Genomic DNA, 18,559 nt, shown 5'->3' with positions numbered 1-18,559 from the left:
TCGCATGTTGGCTGTTGGTTTGATAGGGTACCTGTGACGGGTCGACGTCGATTCATGGATGTGTCCCCGAAGCAGGAGGAGATGATGGCTAAACAGGCGTATAATCAAGTCATGCACCAGGTAAACTGCACTGCATCGCACTGAAGAGATGTTTCCGTAATCGTCATCATAGAAGGTTTGAACCTTGCTAACAGGCGTTTTCTTTGTGAATATGGAATGTCGTAGTTCGGAAACAAAATTTTGCCGCCGAATCATCCATACACGATATTTGTAAAACGCGTCGCGTCAAGGATCATCAAGGCTGCAGGAATGGAGAGTAAGACGCAGATTACGACACTAGTAAATCTAGTAAATACGTTTTCTTTTACAGTTATCTTGGACTGATGGTTTTTTTTTCTCTTGCTCTGTTCGTCCTCGAATTCATCATCGCCGCGATTAGATCTTGACTGGGAGTTCCATGTGATTCAGAGCGATGAAAAGAACGCGTTTGTGTTGCCAGGAGGAAAGGTCTTTGTCTTTACAGGGTACGTCGTCAAGTCTCGGCGCCTTTTTCTCGATAAATGACCCCCCCCCCCCCCCTCTCTCTCTTCTCGCTGCGGCATCAAATATTAATACTCAAATCCTTTGTTGCTTTCGCTTCGACTTGTAACGCAATAATAGGATTCTGCCAATCGCAGAGAACGAGAACGGGCTGGCGACGGTGCTGGGACACGAGATTGCGCATCAGCTGGCACGTCATTCGGCAGAAAAACTGAGCTTCACAAAGATTGCCATGTTTATCGGAGTCATTGTTGCCCTCGTCTTTGATCCGTCCTGGGGAATACAGCGTATTATGATGGATCTCGGCATGATGGTAAATGAAATCTCTCGCTCTCAGCTTCCGATTTTCGATCTAGACCAATTTGTATCGTCGTATTATCAATCCGCTAACACTATGCGTACTTTTTCACCCCTACATTACCCCTTTGATATAGCTGCCATTCAGTCGGAAGTGCGAGACAGAAGCAGATCAGATCGGACTGCAGCTCATGGCACAGGCATGCTTTGATCCCCGGGAGAGCACTCATATGTGGGAACGCATGGCTTCACAGGAGAGGGGACCTTCGCTTGCTTTCTTGAACACCCATCCAGCGAGCAAGGACCGTGTCCGCAAAATGGAGGCGTGGATGCCGGAGGCTCTGGATACGTACAACAAGTCGGACTGTGCAACAACCAACTCCTGGGCGGACATGTTCAACAAGTCCAAGCTGGCATCCTGGTAGTCAATGAGAACGAGTACAACTTAGACCACCATACAATTTAATGAACTACATATTCGCAAGATGACTGAAGAACATAAGTACATATAGTTTTAATAGAGTTAGACAGTAGTATCGCAGCATATGGTGACTTCATAAGCGCCTAGATAGGCTCAACCTCCAGATCAAAATCGTCGACCTGCTGAAAGTATTTGATCCGCTCTTGTTGCGCTGCCCATTGTTCTGCAGACCAGCCGCTCCTGTCCTCTGCCTTGCCCTTGCCCTTGTCCTTGCGCTTGTCCTTGTCGCTCACAGATGCAGAACCCTTGACACCGCCGCGCTTGGATACTGGCTTAGAGAGTTCACCAGGCGCAGATCGTTTCTTGCCCAAAGTTCTTGCTCTACGCCTCGTGTCCACCGAATGTGTCGCTGTACGTCCGCGTCGTAACCGCGTCAAAGACTCTCTCTCGTCCTCCGAAGCCGATCCAATTGATCCATCCGAGTCATTCTCGTCTTCCTCGCTACTGCTGCCCAAATCCACCACATTGTTGTTCCTGTTCTTGCTCATCATATTCAGCTTCCTCCTACGTCGTGGTAGCATCGCCTCAAGTTGTTCCGTCAACATGTACTTCTTCTTTGGCCGCGAGCGTCCTTTGCCCGGACCTGTGGACGGATATTCCAGCGACATTGGCATTCCGGCTTCCGGTTTCCTTGTAGGTGTACGATCAAGAATTATTGGTGAGAAATCGCTCGAAAGAATTGAAAGGTCCGAATTCGTAGAGTCGTCTGAACGAGTCTTCCTTGGTGGTGTAGAGGTAATATCGGTGACAGCTTCCATCTCGATATCGTGGCTGTAGGTATTGTCATCAAGAACTGGGGTATGTGCGTTGCTGTGTGCGGTCGAAGCAGTCGTGTCCGCCAAGGTTTGGGCATTCTGAACACCGACGGCGGCCGCCTTTCCATACAGCCGAGATATACGCCTCGTGCTCCTAGTCAAAGTTTCTTCGTCGTCCTGGTCTGTGGCGATTGTTTCCTGCAGAATTGTATTATCGCCTTCGGTAGCCGTCGTACGAGCACCAGACTGCGATGTTGATGATGCTGTTAAACCACTCGAACACCCTTCGCCATTGGCCACATCCAAGCCCCTGCTCAGCTGGACCGCTCTCTGTATATCCTCTGCCGAAAATTCTGCGGCCTCACTCCGGCTCCTGTCCGCATCATGACTATCACTCGAAAGCGGATCCTGCTCCACAATCTTCCCTTTGCCCTTGACGTCGCCTCTCCTCCTGTTCGCAACCCTCTCCAGAACAGCCTCACGAGTGGTAAGTCCATTTTCATCAATCGTGCTCCTGTCGATGCTGGTGCTTGGACTGCTGATTCTGCTGGTTGTGGTGTCGACGGCCATGGCGGAGGCAGAGACAGCTGGGCTGCGGGCATTGACCTCGTTGATAGCCAATAGTTTCGGCCGCATGCTCTTGGTCCTCTGCAGCTTCCGTTCGACCTTTGAGAATCCGAACGGATCATCATCCTCATCGTAATCGTCCATCGCCCCGTCCTTATCCCAGCTCAAAAATGCTGCTGTTGCTGGTGCTGCTGAAGAAGAAGACTCAAGACGGTCCTTGTGCTGCTGTTCGTCCGGTTCCAGCTCTAAAAGCGTAAAATCAATAGTTCTGCGCCGGGACTGGTCGTTCATGCATGAGCTCGATTGTCGGGAATCAAAGTTCATCCTCCACGGACTGTTTCCTTCGCCATAGTAATCCTCCTCGTCATCGTTATCGAAGAGTAATGGGGGAGGCGGAGAGAGCGAGAGTCGAGAGAACAACATCGAATTGTGATCGTCGCTCTTGCCTGAAATCCCGCTCTCCACATTCGCCTCGTTGTGTTTCCGCAGCTTTGGCGACGAATCCTTGAGCATATCGGTTGTAAAGGCATCCGTTGTCATACTGGTCTCGAAGTTGAGCGCATAGTCATCGTGAAGATCTATGGGAATTTTCGCATCTGTGTGCGCACGAGTATTATTATCCAGTGTTTCCCATGACCTGAGTTTCCGAGGGTGTTCGACAATGACCACAGCTTCAACACGCTCTCGGCGGGGTCTTTCGACCTCCTCGTCTTCTGTCGGGTTATTGCTTGCTGTCGTTGTCGTAGCAGGGGTTCGCCGCGTATCGCGCATAATCCTTGTACCTCGTGTCGTCAGCGGCGCATCCTTATTGAGTGATGCATTGGCTTTCGCATCCGACTGCATTGGATGTGTGGTTGTGCTTCTGCTGTTGTCATGATTCTCTTTGTCCGCTTCCAGTGCATCGTTATTATTGTTGTTGTTTTTCTTTGATGAGGCCGCAGTGATGGCACGTGTCCTCGTTCGTCGATTAGGTCGTGTATGTTGTGCAGCAGGAGAAGCTGATGCTGGGGTTGTATGGCGTCTGGTTCGTGTTACTACCATGGTGGATGTATACAGGGAAGGGGGAGGGTGCGAAGGATGCTTGTGTGTAAAAGAGAAAAAGAATGTGCGGAGAAGGTTGGTGGCAAAGTAGGTTAAAAATTAAGGAATAGTAACGTCACGCGCTTATTTTTATTTTTATTTTTTTGCAAATATTGAAATAAACAGGTGAATGCTTGATATCACTAATGCCACTCGACCCGGATCCATATCTCCTGGCGCTGACGCGTGTACGCGTTGGATCCTAAAGTCTCGAGTTATCTACGTATCATAATCGCGGTTTGTCAATGTCGCCTAACATCCGCAATCCACTCAGTCGCAACCTATACTCGCCATCAGGCACCGGTATTTTCATAACAGGCGGAATCTTTGTGCGACTTGTAGTTAGTAGATGCTAGTCCTGCCCTCTCCTCTTCTTCGCGGACGCATCTTCGTGTGCTCTGAGGTCCTTTATCATCGTGTCCTCCTCTTCTTGCCCTTTGCCCAATCCTTTGCCCTTTCTTCTAGTTTGTGGCCCATGTCCGCCATTTCTAGAAGCCTTTCGTTCGCTCTCGACCTCTCCAAGGTTGCAATGAATCAGCTGAGTGAGATACCCGCTCGTGTCCAACACGTTCTGCATATTGTCTGCCATCTGCGCACGCATTCCATGTATGAGATTCACTCCTGGCTCATGATGAACCAGCTTGTTAACGTTGGCGCGTCGTGTGCTATTGCTATCGTTATCTTTCACCAGATTCAAAGTACTAGCCCACTGAACAGCCGAGACGACCAATTAAGTCAACGACCGTGGCACATACTCGTTCGACGCGATCCTTTCGATGACTTGACAGAGAGCTGTCTGGTTGAATGAAGATGGGCATGGTCTTCATTCGTCCCTTGACCCCCTTGCTTACGGAACATGGACGAACCCCTCTCGGCCTGAACTGCTTGTCTGATGAACTGGGCTGAAAGTTGAGATGGCACGTATGACAATGTACTCGGAATAGACCCGATACTCCTCGGCGAGAACATTACCTGGAGATATAATCTTGAATGCATCACGGCGCCGTCCTCCCGAGGGTACAATAATCACACTCGTCAAAAAAGCAACGCTGGCCTCGGCCTTCACAAACAAGATATCTTCCTTGTCCTTCTCTGACGGCGATGTCGCATTGCACATGCCTCGTTTTTGTAGCATAGCCGCCTTGCTCTCGATCGTGAGCTCGTGCAATGATTCCACGGATAGCTGGAATAGCTCGGGCCGCGCTGTGTCACGACCGTAACTATGTAGAGTGATCATTTTCGGCTGTCCATTCGCAAACTCTGTATCATTGAGCTCCAGCGACGAAGGCGTAACGAATGTCGATCGAATAGGCGGAGCGACGGTCCCGTTGTTGTCCTGAGTTCCGTCAGTTAAAGTATTGGTTTTGAGTCCATACTCTAGACTAGCCAGTGCACGATACACGTCAGCCATTTCAGATCAGATCACTGTTTCGCGACAAATCGACCGTCCGTACTGCGTCCTGTAAGATTACTTCCGCGTCTCCACCTTCTGGAGTTGGAAGAGTGTAGACTGCAGACTTTACTCCCTTTTCTTCTATGGAGAAAGTCGCGCAGGAGGTCTTATTACTTTTTCGCGCTTCTCACCGACATCCTGCAATGATCATATTTTGCATGTTTGTTTGGTCTTTGAGGGCTACTTCCTGCCTCATGGCCAAGCAAGTATCGGGAAGTGCGTGTGTCAACACCGGATTGTCTTTATTGTAAAATGCTCAGTTTGATACTGCATCCTGCTCAGTATTTCATTCTCCTGGCATTTGACATTGCGCGTATCGCGTTGTTCTACAGCCGATTACTCTCGCTTCTTTGCCTTGACCGAATCTCATCATCCAGGGCAACGAGTCCACACACAGATCCCGATCTAAACAAGTCTGCAACCGAAAGCGGATAATTTGACATCTGGCTGTAGAACCGCTTGTGTCCTCTCGATAGTCCATCAGTACTGGCACCAACACCTGCTCCTGCAAAGATAGATCCGCTGCCCGGTATCATCCCTGACAGATTCGAGGCTGAAGACGATGTAGACATGGCAGCTGAAGGCGCTGGCGTTTGAGTTCCAGGGTGGAACGTAGCGTTATTGAGGGTCTCTGAGAACGCTCGCGCATGCGAGGAATACCATGGCTGCTGTCCGGTCATCATCATGGGCCCCTGTTGCTGAAGTATCCTGTCTAGTTCTCTCTCCTTGGCTCGCATTGCAGTCTCTGCCTGAATCAGAAGCGCCTTGATGCCTTCGTGGTTGGCCTCGAGCGCCAATTTGTATGCGGCTCCATCATCCAGACGATGGTTGGCTCCGTATTTGAGTAGTACCCGTACAGCAGCCTCATGTCCATGCTTACACGCTAATTGAAGAGGTGTTCCCTCGTGAATGTTGACATTTGCGCCATGCTCAAGTAATATTGCAATAATGTTGTCGAAACCTAGTTACCAAAGGAGAAGAGTGAGGGGATTATGAACATTGACGCTCTTGGACTGATATTCAAAGGGCCCTATGGTGATTAACACGCAGTGATATTTCGTTTGCCTACCTTGAGATGCTGCCGTTCGCAGAGCGCTGCATCCTCCCCACATTGTATCAGCCCCGCTGCTACACAGAACTTTCACTGCCTCTGCATGTCCATATTCTGCAGCCTGTCGCAATGGTGCTCCCGCCTTGGTCTCGATGTCAGCACCAGCTTGGATCAACAGCTTCAGTATCTCGACATGGCCCTTGTGTGCAGCAACTAAGATCGCCTCCTCGCTAAACGCATGTACGTCCGCCTCATAGTCCATCAGTAGCTTTACCATCTCCAGATCGTTTCCGCGCACAGCATAGCGTAGAGCTTTGTCGGCGTCCTTTTGGATGTAGAGTCCACCCGCCATGACCCGCTTCGCCCTCCTGGTAGACGGGACGACACTTTGAAAAGCTGACGGTCCCTGCTCCAGCTGTGCACCACGATTCTCTGCATAGTCGAGGAGCGCTCTGACGGTGTCGCAGAAAGATTGTTCGTATGCAGCCTCGAATGCCTTGTTGAGTCCGCTCTCTGAGGGCACATAGTCTGGTTGTCGAAGGAGGAGCGAGACAACGTCTAGAGTGTTCGAAGAAGGAATTCATTGCAGTCAGCTCAGCTGCATATTTATGCACGTAGAAGAAATAGAGTACAAAAAAAAAACGGCAACGCTGTAGGAGTTCGCATCTGGTGTTTACTTTGCCGACCGTTCTTTGCCGCCTCCCGCAGAAACCAATCAGATCTAAATCGAAGATCAATCCTCGGCTCGCTTTTTAGCAGTTGGGAGACTACGTCCATGTGTCCCTTGGAACAGGCCCATCGAAAGCTGGATGAGTTGAAAGAAAGAGGGGAAGTGTCAGTGGTCTAGTACAAAAGATGCCGACCATGATTTGGTCGCTTTGTCTTGCAGCGCACTAATGCGGACAATCACTTGTCTAAAGAGAGGTCCATGCATCAACACCCATCCCAAGTAGGATCATCCATGGTAGAGTGACAAGTAGAATAATATAAAAAGCACATGCAGCCCATGGTCTGTTCTGAGCGTTTGTGCGATGATGTGCGATTGTATTGTGATTCGCCGATAACCTTCTTTTTGAGGCCCACTGCGAACGCATGGCTGCTGCGTTGGTTGGCAATGGTCAAACTTTTTTCTTCTTTGTCACACAGCTTTCAAGGCACAATGTGATGTGCGTGTGTATGTGGTGTGTGTATGCGTCCAAGTCGAGCTACTCCTCCGAGCGGTATGTTTCATGCCGCTGTTGTTTGAAAAAAATTCGTTATCGCCCCCTTGATCTCCGCCCAACAGAATTCAAGGACGTAGCCTACAGCGATGCAGATTGGTCCTCTACACTTCCTATTTACCCTTGTTATTTCCCCCCCCCCTTCCCCTCATCCATGGTGATGCAAGAAGAGCAAAAGAAGTGGATGGACAGACACAGAACCACTAGTTTTTCGTTCAACGGGAATCAAGGGGGAAAGGACATGTTGAACAAGCAAGCAGCCAAGGAAACAGCTATCCCCCCATCTTCTGTCATTATTTCTTTCGTCCCTTAAAGTTCAAAGTTTCAACCAGAGTTGCCCAACTTACATAAACTCCTCTGAATCTCGAAAGGGGGCCCCCATGGCCATCAGGAGCATGACCACAGGAGAACTGAGAATAGAGCTCGTCAGCCTGTGGAGCTCAATCACCTTGCGGGTCAGTACCTGATCTGGGCCATGCAACAGCCAAAGGTACTTTGCACGCAAAGATGGTGACCTCGAAAGACGGTAGATCTGACGACAGCTTCTTACAAAGTTCCGAGGAGAGATCAGGCGGCAAATGATTTCCTCCAGGATCTCTGTCGGGAGATCTAAAATATGATTTGTGCTCATTGCTGCTGCACAGTCCATGCTCTCTGCTGGTGCTGGCGTTGTTGCCGATGCTGTGTTTGGTGCTGCCGTGGAAACTACAGATGTTGAAGTGATGATGCTGATAGACGAATTATTGCAGGTTGGGTCTTGCAGTTGCACATTGTCCAATAGCGACGTAGGGAATGAAAATGACGACGTTGAATTTGTTGAAAAAGGCGTTGAAGCGGTAGATGATACAGGTGTGCGTTGCGATGACAGTTCCTCGAAGACGAGCGTGCTTGAGCGAGACGAAGCAGGAGAGCTGGATGAGGCCAAGGCAGTAGTGTCAAAAGAATGGTCGGTTGCTGTGGCTTTCAATGGCCGCAGATCCGTAGTAGGGCACTTTGCTGCGATTGCTGTGGAGATGGGGACTGGTGCTGCTGCCGATGTATCGGTGGTTGTCGCTGTGGTTGTGTTTGAGGCCACAGCACACGAGGACAGGTCCTGGTGGTGGTGGTGCTGTTCGGTTGCGCTCTCGCAGAGATGATTCCCTGAGCAATTGGAGGGTGAGCCCAGGGTGGGATCGATACCCTCGCTGTGGGCCGGGTAAGGCTTTCTGTTGTCCTGAAGGGTCTCAGCGGTCATCCTTGAGGGAGGGGGGAAGGGGGAAGGGGGATGTGTGAGAACTCGACGGATATGTTCACCGATGCAGTGTGACGGATAGAGGGCGGAGAAAGAAAGAGATACAGAAACAAAGTGGCAAAGAGACAGGAGACAAGGAAGCGGAGAGTGAGAGAGAGAGGAATGTGTTTTAGAAAGGCGCTGCAGACGTTTTTGGAGGGGGCAGGGGAGTCGGTGGGAAAAGGGTATAGCACTGTGCAGCAGTGAAGAGTGTGGGGAAATTAAGAAAGAGGGAGAGGCGAGAGAACGAAGAAATGAAAGACACAGGTTTGACTGGGCAGAAGAAGAAAACAGAACCACTACGTCGAGATGCATCGGATAGTCTATAGTCTATACCGATGATGCCTTGTGCCCTACATGAAGCAACAGCTTTTTTATGCAGTGGACATAAGAGGGCTCATCCCTCACATTTCTTTTGCTGCAACCACACTAGGGCCATATCACGATATCACGCGGAACGCCGGCTATTTACGAGGCTTGCAAGCAAAGGTAAAGATGATGAAGCAAGTGTCGATTCCTCTCTTCCTGCAGGATGTTATTAAACCATGGCGCCAGCTCTGCCAACACGTCCGTGCGCACCCAACCCAATCAGAAGCCCGGCTTGGCCTCGAAAAAGGGCCTCAGACTGGTTGTCAAATTTAGTGGCGATGGGCTCTTCGGCGCATCGAAGAATGAAGGAACATGCCCTATGAGCGACTTCCCAGGCTGAAGACTTCGCCCATTCACGCCATTCTCTCATTCACACACGGTCATGCCATAAATAGAATGAGTTGTAAGCCGCTGGTGTTGCATTAATGGCCCCTTGTTGTAATGATTTTGCTATGGGTCTTACACATACTGAGATAAGTAGGCTGGAGGGATCTGAGAATACATCAAGCACAGTAACCACCCTAGGCAACATAAATGGCGTTGCTATGAGTGATCCATGTGGGATTGTGAAATAAGTATACTTCCTAGAACTCCAACGGGTCCACTTATACAGGTAGTACTCCTAACACATGCACATTTGATCCACGCTGACTGAGGGCAAATCCCAGAATAGTGGGTCAGCTATGGAAGAGGAACGCCTTCAGACAAGAGACTTGGAAGACTCCTCTCAGCCTCAGCCAGCACAAAGGGAAGGTGGCAATGGAGCAAGACGAAACGGTTTACACACACATACATACACACACACACGCCAAGTAATGAACTTGCGGCGGCAGATCTAGAAGGCCGCTTTTTGTACAGTGGCCAGATGTAATTTATCATGCAGATCCACCGGATTTCAAATCCAGATCTAGCTTAAATGAATGCTGCGGTTAAATGATTTAGTTACTCCTCCTCTCTACAATGCACCACCAGTTGTCGCGATCGTATCCTGATTGCACTACGGTCGCCTTGTTCGTCTGTACAACCAAATCCTCCAATTCTCCTTTATGGAACAGATGATAATATCGGTTATAAACAGGTGGAGCCGTTGTACTGCTATCCGGTGTCGCGGCGGGTGCATCTACAATTATTGGAGGCGATGATGACGAGGATGTGGATTCCATTAAGATCTGCCGTGTACTCGACGTCGTTTCCTGCTTTGCCTCTGTCTCATTGTCCTGAATAGTCAACTGGTCCATTGACTCCGCCACTGAGGGCTCATCCGTTGTCGACGGAGTGTTTGCTCGGTCCTTTCTCTTGGCTCCCTGAGGCCTTGATCTGGCGCTGTTCCTCTTAGGCTCGGCTTTTTTGGGCATAGCCCAAGGCACAAACACATCCTGGACGTCCTTATCAAAGTCCCGCTTTCCTGTTTGCTCAAGTGCCCAAACAAAAATTAAGGCCCTCCCTCCGATCCTTACAACTCTCAAGATCTCCTCGATAGCCGCGACTCTTCTTTCTGGCGAAATAAAATGATGAATCACGGCGATCGAAATGGCAAAGTCCTATAATAATGATCAATTAATTAATTAATTAATCATATGAATGATTAGTATGAGATAAGCGTTCTACACAGCGATATAGAGCATCCAGGCGCTAATAGTTGGCATACAAAGAATTGTGAGCGGTAAGGGAGCGCAAGACCGTCGCAGACCATGGCCTCATGACCACGTTCGCCACAGATGCTAATCAGGTTTGAGCTCCTTGATACATTATAACAAGAGGCATAGTAGAAGAGAATCGATGGAGAAGTACAAACTCGATGATCAGTTCAAATCCGTCCTCCGTTCTTCCGAGTCCCTTTCTGCTGTTCACCTTACCTATCGGATCCGACCATAAACAGTTTCGGATTGACGCCAATATATTTGCCATTGCCGCACCCCACATCTGCACCGACATATCCCGGAGGCATGGTTTGTAGAAACTCTTCAACCACGGGCCAGGGCTAGTTCAAATTATGGCGCGATAGTTCGACGAAATCGCAGGATAGAACCAAAGGAAATGACAAAGAACAAGAAGAAGAGAATTATTGCATTGGCATTGTTATATCACACGTTCGTTTTTGATGCTCTACTTTGGGCCTCCTCTTTCGGCCCTTTTTTTTTTTTCCTCAATTATTGGTTCACATATGATCCCGAACGCACGATCTGTTGTCCTGTGTCTCGTTTTCTGTGTCTCCTGCTCGTGTTGCCTTACCTTGTAGCGCGTTGCCGAGAAGTGAGGCGCAATCAGCTGATAAACATTGTGGACATACTCCTGCTCCTTCTGCTCGGCGGTCATGTCCAGGCCTTCTGCCTGGAAGGGCGAAGGGATGTGGAGTGGATTCTTTTTCTGGGCCATGGGGTTGATTCGTTTTTAGGGAGGCAGGGAGGGAGAGTCGATGGCAAAGCAAAGAATGAGATCTCGCTTCCTCACTCGCAGAAACAGTGTTCCTGTCGCAGCAGCAGAATTTAAGCTGTTGACAAAGCAGTCCGCCGCTGTCAAAAGACGATTGTCGTCCAGCTAATCAGCCTATGTTGTTTTTGCTTATTGTTTTTACGTGTTTCTTTCCCAATCCCGCTTTTCCACCTTCCCACTCGCCTCCCTTTTGCATTACACCACACCACCCGCCAGAGCAAAGCAGTGCAAAGCAGCGCAAAGCAGCATCCTTATCTTCTCCCTCCCTCCCTCCCTCCTCCTCCTCCTACTTCCTGCCTTCTTTCTCTCTCACTCACTCACCCACTCACTCACCCACTCACTCACCCACTCACTCACTCACTCACTCTCACTCACTCTCTCTCACTCACTCACTCTCTCTTATCGCTTGACTTCCTTCTCTTTCTCGGGCACACTCTTCCTCCTCTGGCGCACTTCTCACCACCCCCTCGTTCTCCCTTCCCTCACCCTCGCTTCTTGCACCCGGCATACATTCCATCCCCCGCGCTCTCGCCCACCACAGCTCTGCCCTCACAGCCCCCCAATATGAAGGACGACTCTCTTTCCTTCAAAGAAAAGTACCTGAGGCTACGTGAGCGCTTCGACAGAGTGTCAGCGGTAAGGATCCATTCCAGTCCTTATCCACAAGAGAGCCATCTCCAGCCTCCTCCCCCTCGACTTCGAGTGCCTTCCTCCCTGCCTGGAGAATGAACTGAGCTGGCCCTTTTGTGTTATGTGTTGAATATGCCCCCATCCTGAGAGTTTCAGTAATTGCAATTATGAGCACTTTGTTCTAACGGAAATCTTTCTCTCCGCCATTTGTTTCTCCCATTCTGTTTCCCTTTTCCCAACAACTGCCATTTCCCTCCCCCCTCGTTCGCTCGCTTGTTCGTTCATTATGAAAACGACAACCATATCCGCTTATCGGCGGACTTTTAGACCCAGCGCCAATATAACACCGACCTCCAGACTGCTCGACTCAAGGCTCGCAAACTAAAGGAGGAGAACAAGTAAGGGATTGCAATTTATTTTGTTGCACTGCACTGCTTATATGTCGCCCATTCATGCCATGCCATGCCATGCTATCATGCAACCCTACCGCTGCCATTGCACCTGCCACTGGCACATGCCACTGCCCTGAGACTTGCAAGCAACATATCATATATTTTTATCTCCAGCGGCTTGCTTTCCCCCTCCCTCCCCCCCTGCTTTCCCTCACCGCTGTGCTCCTGTCAGCTGCCTCAAAATATCCAATGCTATCATGGAAATTAAAACCGACGCGTCTCGTTACTTATACAATTTTATCCGCATCCTATTCCCCCTTCTGATAGCCATTTGCTGGATTTATTGAGCGACATGCAGCAAATTAAAGGCTCGGGGTAAGATGTTTATGCAAATTGGGCCCGCCGCCAATTACCAACTGCAGCCTCGTCAAGGGCGGATATTGCAAATCATCGCGTAACATTGATCTCGGAAAAAAGACCGAATCCTGACGCATATATCTTTCCTATTGTTTTCCTTCTATTCAATTAATTAGACCATCAAGTGATAGTGATACATCCATAGACGACATGTCAGACTTTGATGACGAGGACGAGGATGAGCTCAAGGAAGAAGGACATGGAGATCAGAGACACGGACGTTCCAGTACGAGGCGGACAGATGTCATAGACAGGAGGGCACTGACAGGCAGGAGTCGTAGAGGTAATCAGCCAGCAACTGCGACCTGATGTTGGGAGATAGATCACCATAGCACACATCTCGAGATAGGAATAAGCAAAAAGAAAAAAAGAACAAAGAAAGAAATCGTCATTTTCAGGACGGCAGGCACTTTACGTTGCTCTGACACTTGTTCCATATTCGCTCTCCTCTTTGGCCCGATTCCACTACTTGTAGATATCACATCTGGACATGGATCGCAACTGTTCCAAGACTACATGAGCGCAGCCGGATCGAGGAATGGTATCGGCTATGGCGCTGGAAGTGGCAACTACAACGATATAACCAGTAACAATAGACAGGCCAGCGGTAGCGCCTCTGGATCAGCTGCTAGAGCGGGACCGATCGTCAAAAAAGAAAAGCCTGAAGGAGCACCGAAACAGACGAGGCGGGCAACGGCAAGTGCTTATTGCCAGACCACAATGACTGGCATGCATCGGTTTCATTTATTTCGATGCCTAACCATTGGCATGTCTTGCACTTTCATGGTAATAGAAACGAGCGGACCGTGGCCGACCACGGGCAGTCGTGCCGCTTCCGACAAATCCTGATGGCTCACTGAACTACCCCATTGTTGTTGGCAAGGGCACCAACGAGGTCATTATCGAGAATATGGGTAAGTCTTCATACTCGGATGCAGCATTTACTCCACATTGTCATTGACTCGTCTTCTGACAAATGCACTGCGTTTTTTGTCGTTGTATTTTTGTCCACAAACTAGGGAGGATTGTGTGGCAAGGCAGAGGATATCACAACCATCGCTATATCTTCCCAGTAGGATTCCGCAGCAAGAAGCAGTACACATCACTTTCGGACACATCCCGGAAGACCTACTTCATCAACGAGATTTTGGATGGAGGAGAGCAGCCCATCGTAGGTGCAGCAGCCATTCTGATGTTGACGTGGTTTTTTTTCTATCTGCTTCATCTAATGCCCTAGTAATACAGTTTCAAATCACTCTAGAAGACATGCCTGAGAGGGTCTTCCGACACTCCTCGTCCAGCGGCGCATGGGAGCTAGCATTGAAGGGACTGATGGAACTCGGCTACAACGCAAAAACGCATGCCTCAGGGCCCGACATGTATGGTCTGACCAATCTGGGTGTTATCAAATACATCCAGGAGATGCCGAACGCCCATCGATGTCGAAGATACATGCCCCTGAAGTGGATCATTGAGGACGACCCAAACTCACCTTCTTCGCAGGGCGATCCCGCTGGAAGCAAATCGCCTGGTCGGAAGAAGAAGATCAACAATAGTCTGTACGCCAGCAACCACGAGGTTCTCTTGGAGACCATGGAGGAGGCCGCGGGGTCGAAATCTTCATCAGCATCACGGCCATACGCCCCTCGGAAGTACACAAAACGAAAGACAAACCTGACATCGGAGACGGCTGAAGACAATGCGTCACACAGCTCATTCGTACCACCGCCATTAACAGCAGCGGCAGCGGCAGCGACGGTATCGGAGTCAGAGTCGGGAGTGGATCCGATGGAGGATGTGGAGCACAGCGTCGATCAGTCAAGAACGACGCCGGCTGCAACGACCCCTACGATGTCAAGGGCGACGATCGCACCAGTAACACCGTGCTCTTTGAGCGGACAGGAACCATGTTCTCCCAATGCACCGCAGGTGCCTGAAGGCATGTACGACAAAAGCTCAATGCACCATTATGAACATAAATACGAGCATGGTTTGATGGAGCCTTGAGACAACAAGCAGACTGAACGACTTTTACGGCAAGAATACACATGCGCACATATATCCCATTCGCCATTTTTTTTTCTTTTCTTTTCTTTTTTTTCTTTTTTTCTTTCTTTCTTTCTTTCTTTCGCTGCATGCACTAATTCTGCCACACAACGAACACACACACACACACACACACACACACACACACACACAAACTCACATACCACCTGATATCATAGCTTACAATAGTTTACAATATTTCTTGCATACTGCAACCGCGAAAAAAACCAGTACATATAAGAAAAACCATAACGATGACACTCATACAACGACAACATCAAATATGCTTTCCGTGTCCACGCCTCGATGCTACTAGTCCAGATACCAATTGATCTCTTCCCTCAGTTCAGAGTCCACTGATGAATAGAAGACGATGTTGGCTTTTTTTTTTGTTTTTTTTTGTTCCTGTAATTCCTTTTATTATGATCCTTCGCCTATTCTAGACTTCGTGTTCTGCCAAAAGCATATTGGGAATGCCGTCGCGGATGTTGTAGATATGTTGACAGTTCGGGCAGACCATCTTTCCCGATTTGATATGGGTCTATCATTACAAATAAAAGAGAGGTTTAGTTGATTGAATATGCATCCTTCGTATCCGATCCTCTGCTGACTGGGAAAAAAAAAAAAGTCCTTTAAATTACCTCGAGAATAACGCGGTGGAGGATTTGAAGGAATTCGTCGTTGTAGGCTGCGTCTGCGGGCAGTGTTGCGGGAAGATCATTGATATCGAGCTGCAGCAAAGTCGTCCAAGATTGCACACAGGTAGAGAACGAGCAGAAAAAAAAATAGGATCAGTATTACTACTATTATACCCTCATTATGTATGTTCCTAGAGCAAATTTGATCCTCAAGACGCCCTTTCTTTCGTTCGTGGCCTGATATTGTGGCTCGATAGGGTGGGTTTTTCCTCTTCTTCTTCTTCTTCTTCTTACCTTGAGGCATGTTGCGACAAGGGCCTCGTATTCGAGCTTTCCGAGCATGTTTCTCAAAAAGTCCTCGTTCATCTCTGCCTCCTCTTGCTCCAGTACGACCTCCTGCAATTCCAGAGGAAAGTTGTTTGCGTTGCAGCCCTTGACGTGGCACTGAAGCATATTGTGTGTGATGAGTCTCATGGTCGGTAAATTGTCAGTGTTCTGTGTCGGTGTTTGTCGGTGAGTGTGCGTTCAGTTGATGCAAACAAAAAAAAATAATAATGAACTGGGTCCAAGCAAGGCAGGCAGGCACAAAAAAAAAAAAAAAAAAAAAAAAAAACATCCCATAAGCCACTAATTGGTCAAGGACAGCCAGCAGTAACCTTTACGAGAGCGTACCTTGACACAAGAGCTACACCTATAAGCAACACCATAAAACCAATGCCCCACTTCTTAATTCAGTTTGCGCAACAGCATGAGGAGGTACAGGAAAACAACAGGAATGATTAGCGGGACATCATAATACCAAAGTTCTATTACTTACAGTGGCTCTTTTTTTCTTTTTTTTTTTCTGGCCCTTGTTGGACCGCAGTTCCGGTTGCCAGAATTGGAGGCACTGGCAACGATAGAGAATGTGCAGATGACATATAACCCTGACGACTATAGCCTAGAGGTGGGCAGGAGAGATGCCAATGCAACCAATTGTTAATGTATATCTAGGCTTTGACAACCCAATAGCTAAACTTTTTTCTTCTTTCGATACAATAGTCGCCATTTTTGATTGTGGAGATCGAGTCTGCAGAGAAGGCGGCGTCGTTGCTGAAGCGTGCCATACTTATCAAGTAAGCATCGGATACACCTCCTTATCACCTCATTTATCAGGCGAAGAAAGATTAGACGAAAACGGATAACTCGATAGCGTCTTATAGTATCGTCCTCTCAACTTTTTTTTTTTTTTTTTTTTTTTTTTTTTTTTTTTTTTTTTGGAAGAACCATTACGGAGCTCTGGGGCACAGGATCATCATGGGACGAGCTGATTGAGAAAGTGAAGGAACACCCCGAACACTGGCCACAATACCTTCACACGACCTTCAAGTTCTCGGTCGTGACCTTTGGAGGGACGATCGAGATGAAGGACAAGCCGGCGATCATCAACCGCTTTTCCTTCACGGGTTTCCTTGGCAAGATTGATCTCAAGAACCCGGAGGAGGAGTTTCTGTTGATTGCGGATTATGGGATCGATCCGGACGTGGTCGTCGCACATACGTTTTATATGGGCCGTTTGGTAAGCAGAGCAAGTGCGCGCGCACCCCCCTTTACGGACAGCGACAAGCGAGCAATTGCAGGTGCAGGCATCGTTATTCTACTGTCTTCCTAATATCGAAACATTGTTTTGTTTGATGCAATAGATCGGAAACGGAAAACGCGACTTGATCGACAAATTCAATGTGAAGAAACGGAAATACATCGGCAATACCACCATGGATGCAGAACTCTCGTTGATCATGGCGAACCAGGCGCTCTGTGCGCCCGGAAAACTGGTTTACGATCCCTTTGTCGGTACGGGCAGTTTCTTGATGACCTGCGCGCATTTCGGAGCCATGACTGTTGGAAGCGATATCGATGGACGACAGATTCGGGGGAAGGGGAAGGCCAGCATCCAATCAAATTGTGAGCAGTACAACTTGAAGGGCCGAGTACTGGATGCATTGGTGTTTGATGTCTGCCACGCACCTTGGAGGAAGATCAATGGAGGCATCTTTGATGCTATTGTGACCGATCGTAAGTGAATTGGGTGCTGTTGGTACTACAGTTCGATTTTTCGTTCGTGACACCAAGGAGTGGAGAAGTGAGGAACTAAGTAGTCTGTTTCGCCATTTTTTTTTTGTCCGCTTACTACATACAGCTCCATACGGTGTTCGTGCAGGCGCCAAGACACTGGGACGAAAGGATCCTTCTAAGCAGGCGACCGAGCCCAGAATGGCTGTCGACGAAGGCGTTCTCGCACATCTGTAAGTCTATTTGTACACTTATTTCGCCATCGTCTTCCATGTTAATATGAGCAAGATCCGATCCTAATTCTTCTTTCTTTTCTACAGCCTCCCTGATTACATCCCTCCAACAAAGCCTTACGAAATGTCCGAGGTCGTTGCGGACTTGCTCATGTTTGCTGTCAAGAACCTGGTCCGTGGTGGTCGACTCGTATACTGGCTCCCCACGGTGACGGAGGACTATGCGATTGATGATCTGCCTACACACCCTTGTATGGAGCTCGTATCAAACTGTGAACAGGCCTTTGGACAATGGAGCCGTCGATTGATCACGATGGAAAAGGTCAAGGATTGGGATGGAGAATCCGCATTGGGACCACCTACAGGAGATATGAACAAATCGACGACGGTACCCAAGAGACAGGGACATTTCGGATTCCGGGATCGGTATTTTGCCTTTACCGCTGTCGAAAATGCAAAGAGAAAGAAGGAACTGAAGGAGGCCTATCAGAAAGGAGGCCCGGAGGGAGTTGCAGCGTATATGAGGCAGGTCGAGGAAAAGAAGAAGCAGCAGCAGCAAGAACAACAACAGCAAGAACAACGGCAAACTGAGATTCAACAACAATAAAATCGCTGCCTTTCTTTTTTTTTTTTTT

The 18,559-nt window shown here is 48.8% G+C and overlaps 8 protein-coding genes across 8 annotated transcripts; 3 read left to right on the top strand and 5 right to left on the bottom strand.

The window, feature by feature from the left end:
• Positions 1-84: 84 nt before the first annotated feature.
• BC939DRAFT_396248 (peptidase family M48-domain-containing protein) lies at positions 85-1,262 on the top strand (the record flags this gene model as incomplete). Its single annotated transcript, XM_051552278.1, has 5 exons — positions 85-120; positions 226-316; positions 440-524; positions 661-853; positions 975-1,262. 5 exons carry the CDS (start codon positions 85-87, stop codon positions 1,260-1,262), a joined length of 693 nt encoding a protein of 230 aa, XP_051413127.1.
• Positions 1,263-1,401: 139 nt separating this feature from the next.
• Positions 1,402-3,681, bottom strand: BC939DRAFT_476421 (uncharacterized protein; the record flags this gene model as incomplete). The annotated part of the gene is made up of 1 exon (XM_051558592.1): positions 1,402-3,681. One exon carries the CDS (start codon positions 3,679-3,681, stop codon positions 1,402-1,404), a length of 2,280 nt encoding a protein of 759 aa, XP_051413126.1.
• A 332-nt stretch (positions 3,682-4,013) lies between these two features.
• On the bottom strand, positions 4,014-5,131 carry BC939DRAFT_476420 (uncharacterized protein; the record flags this gene model as incomplete). The annotated part of the gene is made up of 2 exons (XM_051558591.1): positions 4,014-4,045; positions 4,693-5,131. 2 exons carry the CDS (start codon positions 5,129-5,131, stop codon positions 4,014-4,016), a joined length of 471 nt encoding a protein of 156 aa, XP_051413125.1.
• Positions 5,132-5,329: 198 nt separating this feature from the next.
• BC939DRAFT_449006 (uncharacterized protein) lies at positions 5,330-9,169 on the bottom strand. The gene is made up of 4 exons (XM_051555316.1): positions 7,792-9,169; positions 6,902-7,029; positions 6,243-6,782; positions 5,330-6,134 (listed from the first exon to the last, which is right to left on the bottom strand). Exons 1-4 carry the CDS (start codon positions 9,027-9,029, stop codon positions 5,500-5,502), a joined length of 2,541 nt encoding a protein of 846 aa, XP_051413124.1. The 5' UTR covers positions 9,030-9,169; the 3' UTR covers positions 5,330-5,499.
• Positions 9,170-10,021: 852 nt separating this feature from the next.
• On the bottom strand, positions 10,022-11,399 carry BC939DRAFT_396285 (S-adenosyl-L-methionine-dependent methyltransferase; the record flags this gene model as incomplete). The annotated part of the gene is made up of 5 exons (XM_051552282.1): positions 10,022-10,175; positions 10,356-10,624; positions 10,732-10,822; positions 10,940-11,064; positions 11,316-11,399. The coding sequence occupies 5 exons, from the start codon at positions 11,397-11,399 to the stop codon at positions 10,022-10,024; spliced, it is 723 nt and encodes a 240-aa protein (XP_051413123.1).
• A 1,969-nt stretch (positions 11,400-13,368) lies between these two features.
• BC939DRAFT_132466 (uncharacterized protein) lies at positions 13,369-15,168 on the top strand. The gene is made up of 4 exons (XM_051550080.1): positions 13,369-13,651; positions 13,749-13,869; positions 13,975-14,126; positions 14,201-15,168. Exons 1-4 carry the CDS (start codon positions 13,472-13,474, stop codon positions 14,960-14,962), a joined length of 1,215 nt encoding a protein of 404 aa, XP_051413122.1. The 5' UTR covers positions 13,369-13,471; the 3' UTR covers positions 14,963-15,168.
• Positions 15,116-16,196, bottom strand: BC939DRAFT_423040 (uncharacterized protein). The gene is made up of 3 exons (XM_051553120.1): positions 15,934-16,196; positions 15,643-15,732; positions 15,116-15,542 (listed from the first exon to the last, which is right to left on the bottom strand). The coding sequence occupies exons 1-3, from the start codon at positions 16,111-16,113 to the stop codon at positions 15,441-15,443; spliced, it is 372 nt and encodes a 123-aa protein (XP_051413121.1). The 5' UTR covers positions 16,114-16,196; the 3' UTR covers positions 15,116-15,440.
• A 115-nt stretch (positions 16,197-16,311) lies between these two features.
• Positions 16,312-18,542, top strand: BC939DRAFT_448984 (S-adenosyl-L-methionine-dependent methyltransferase). The gene is made up of 7 exons (XM_051555315.1): positions 16,312-16,395; positions 16,505-16,585; positions 16,681-16,754; positions 16,903-17,197; positions 17,322-17,694; positions 17,819-17,924; positions 18,012-18,542. Exons 1-7 carry the CDS (start codon positions 16,354-16,356, stop codon positions 18,529-18,531), a joined length of 1,491 nt encoding a protein of 496 aa, XP_051413120.1. The 5' UTR covers positions 16,312-16,353; the 3' UTR covers positions 18,532-18,542.
• Positions 18,543-18,559: the final 17 nt, after the last annotated feature.

The sequence above is a fragment of the Gamsiella multidivaricata genome (genome assembly GCF_025024155.1).
Source record: "Gamsiella multidivaricata strain RSA 2152 chromosome Unknown BC939scaffold_26, whole genome shotgun sequence".
In the NCBI taxonomy this organism is placed as follows: Eukaryota; Fungi; Mortierellomycota; class Mortierellomycetes; order Mortierellales; family Mortierellaceae; genus Gamsiella; species Gamsiella multidivaricata.
The sequence above is the reverse complement of the archived record's forward strand: the minus strand, read 5'-3'. Positions and strand labels throughout refer to the sequence as shown.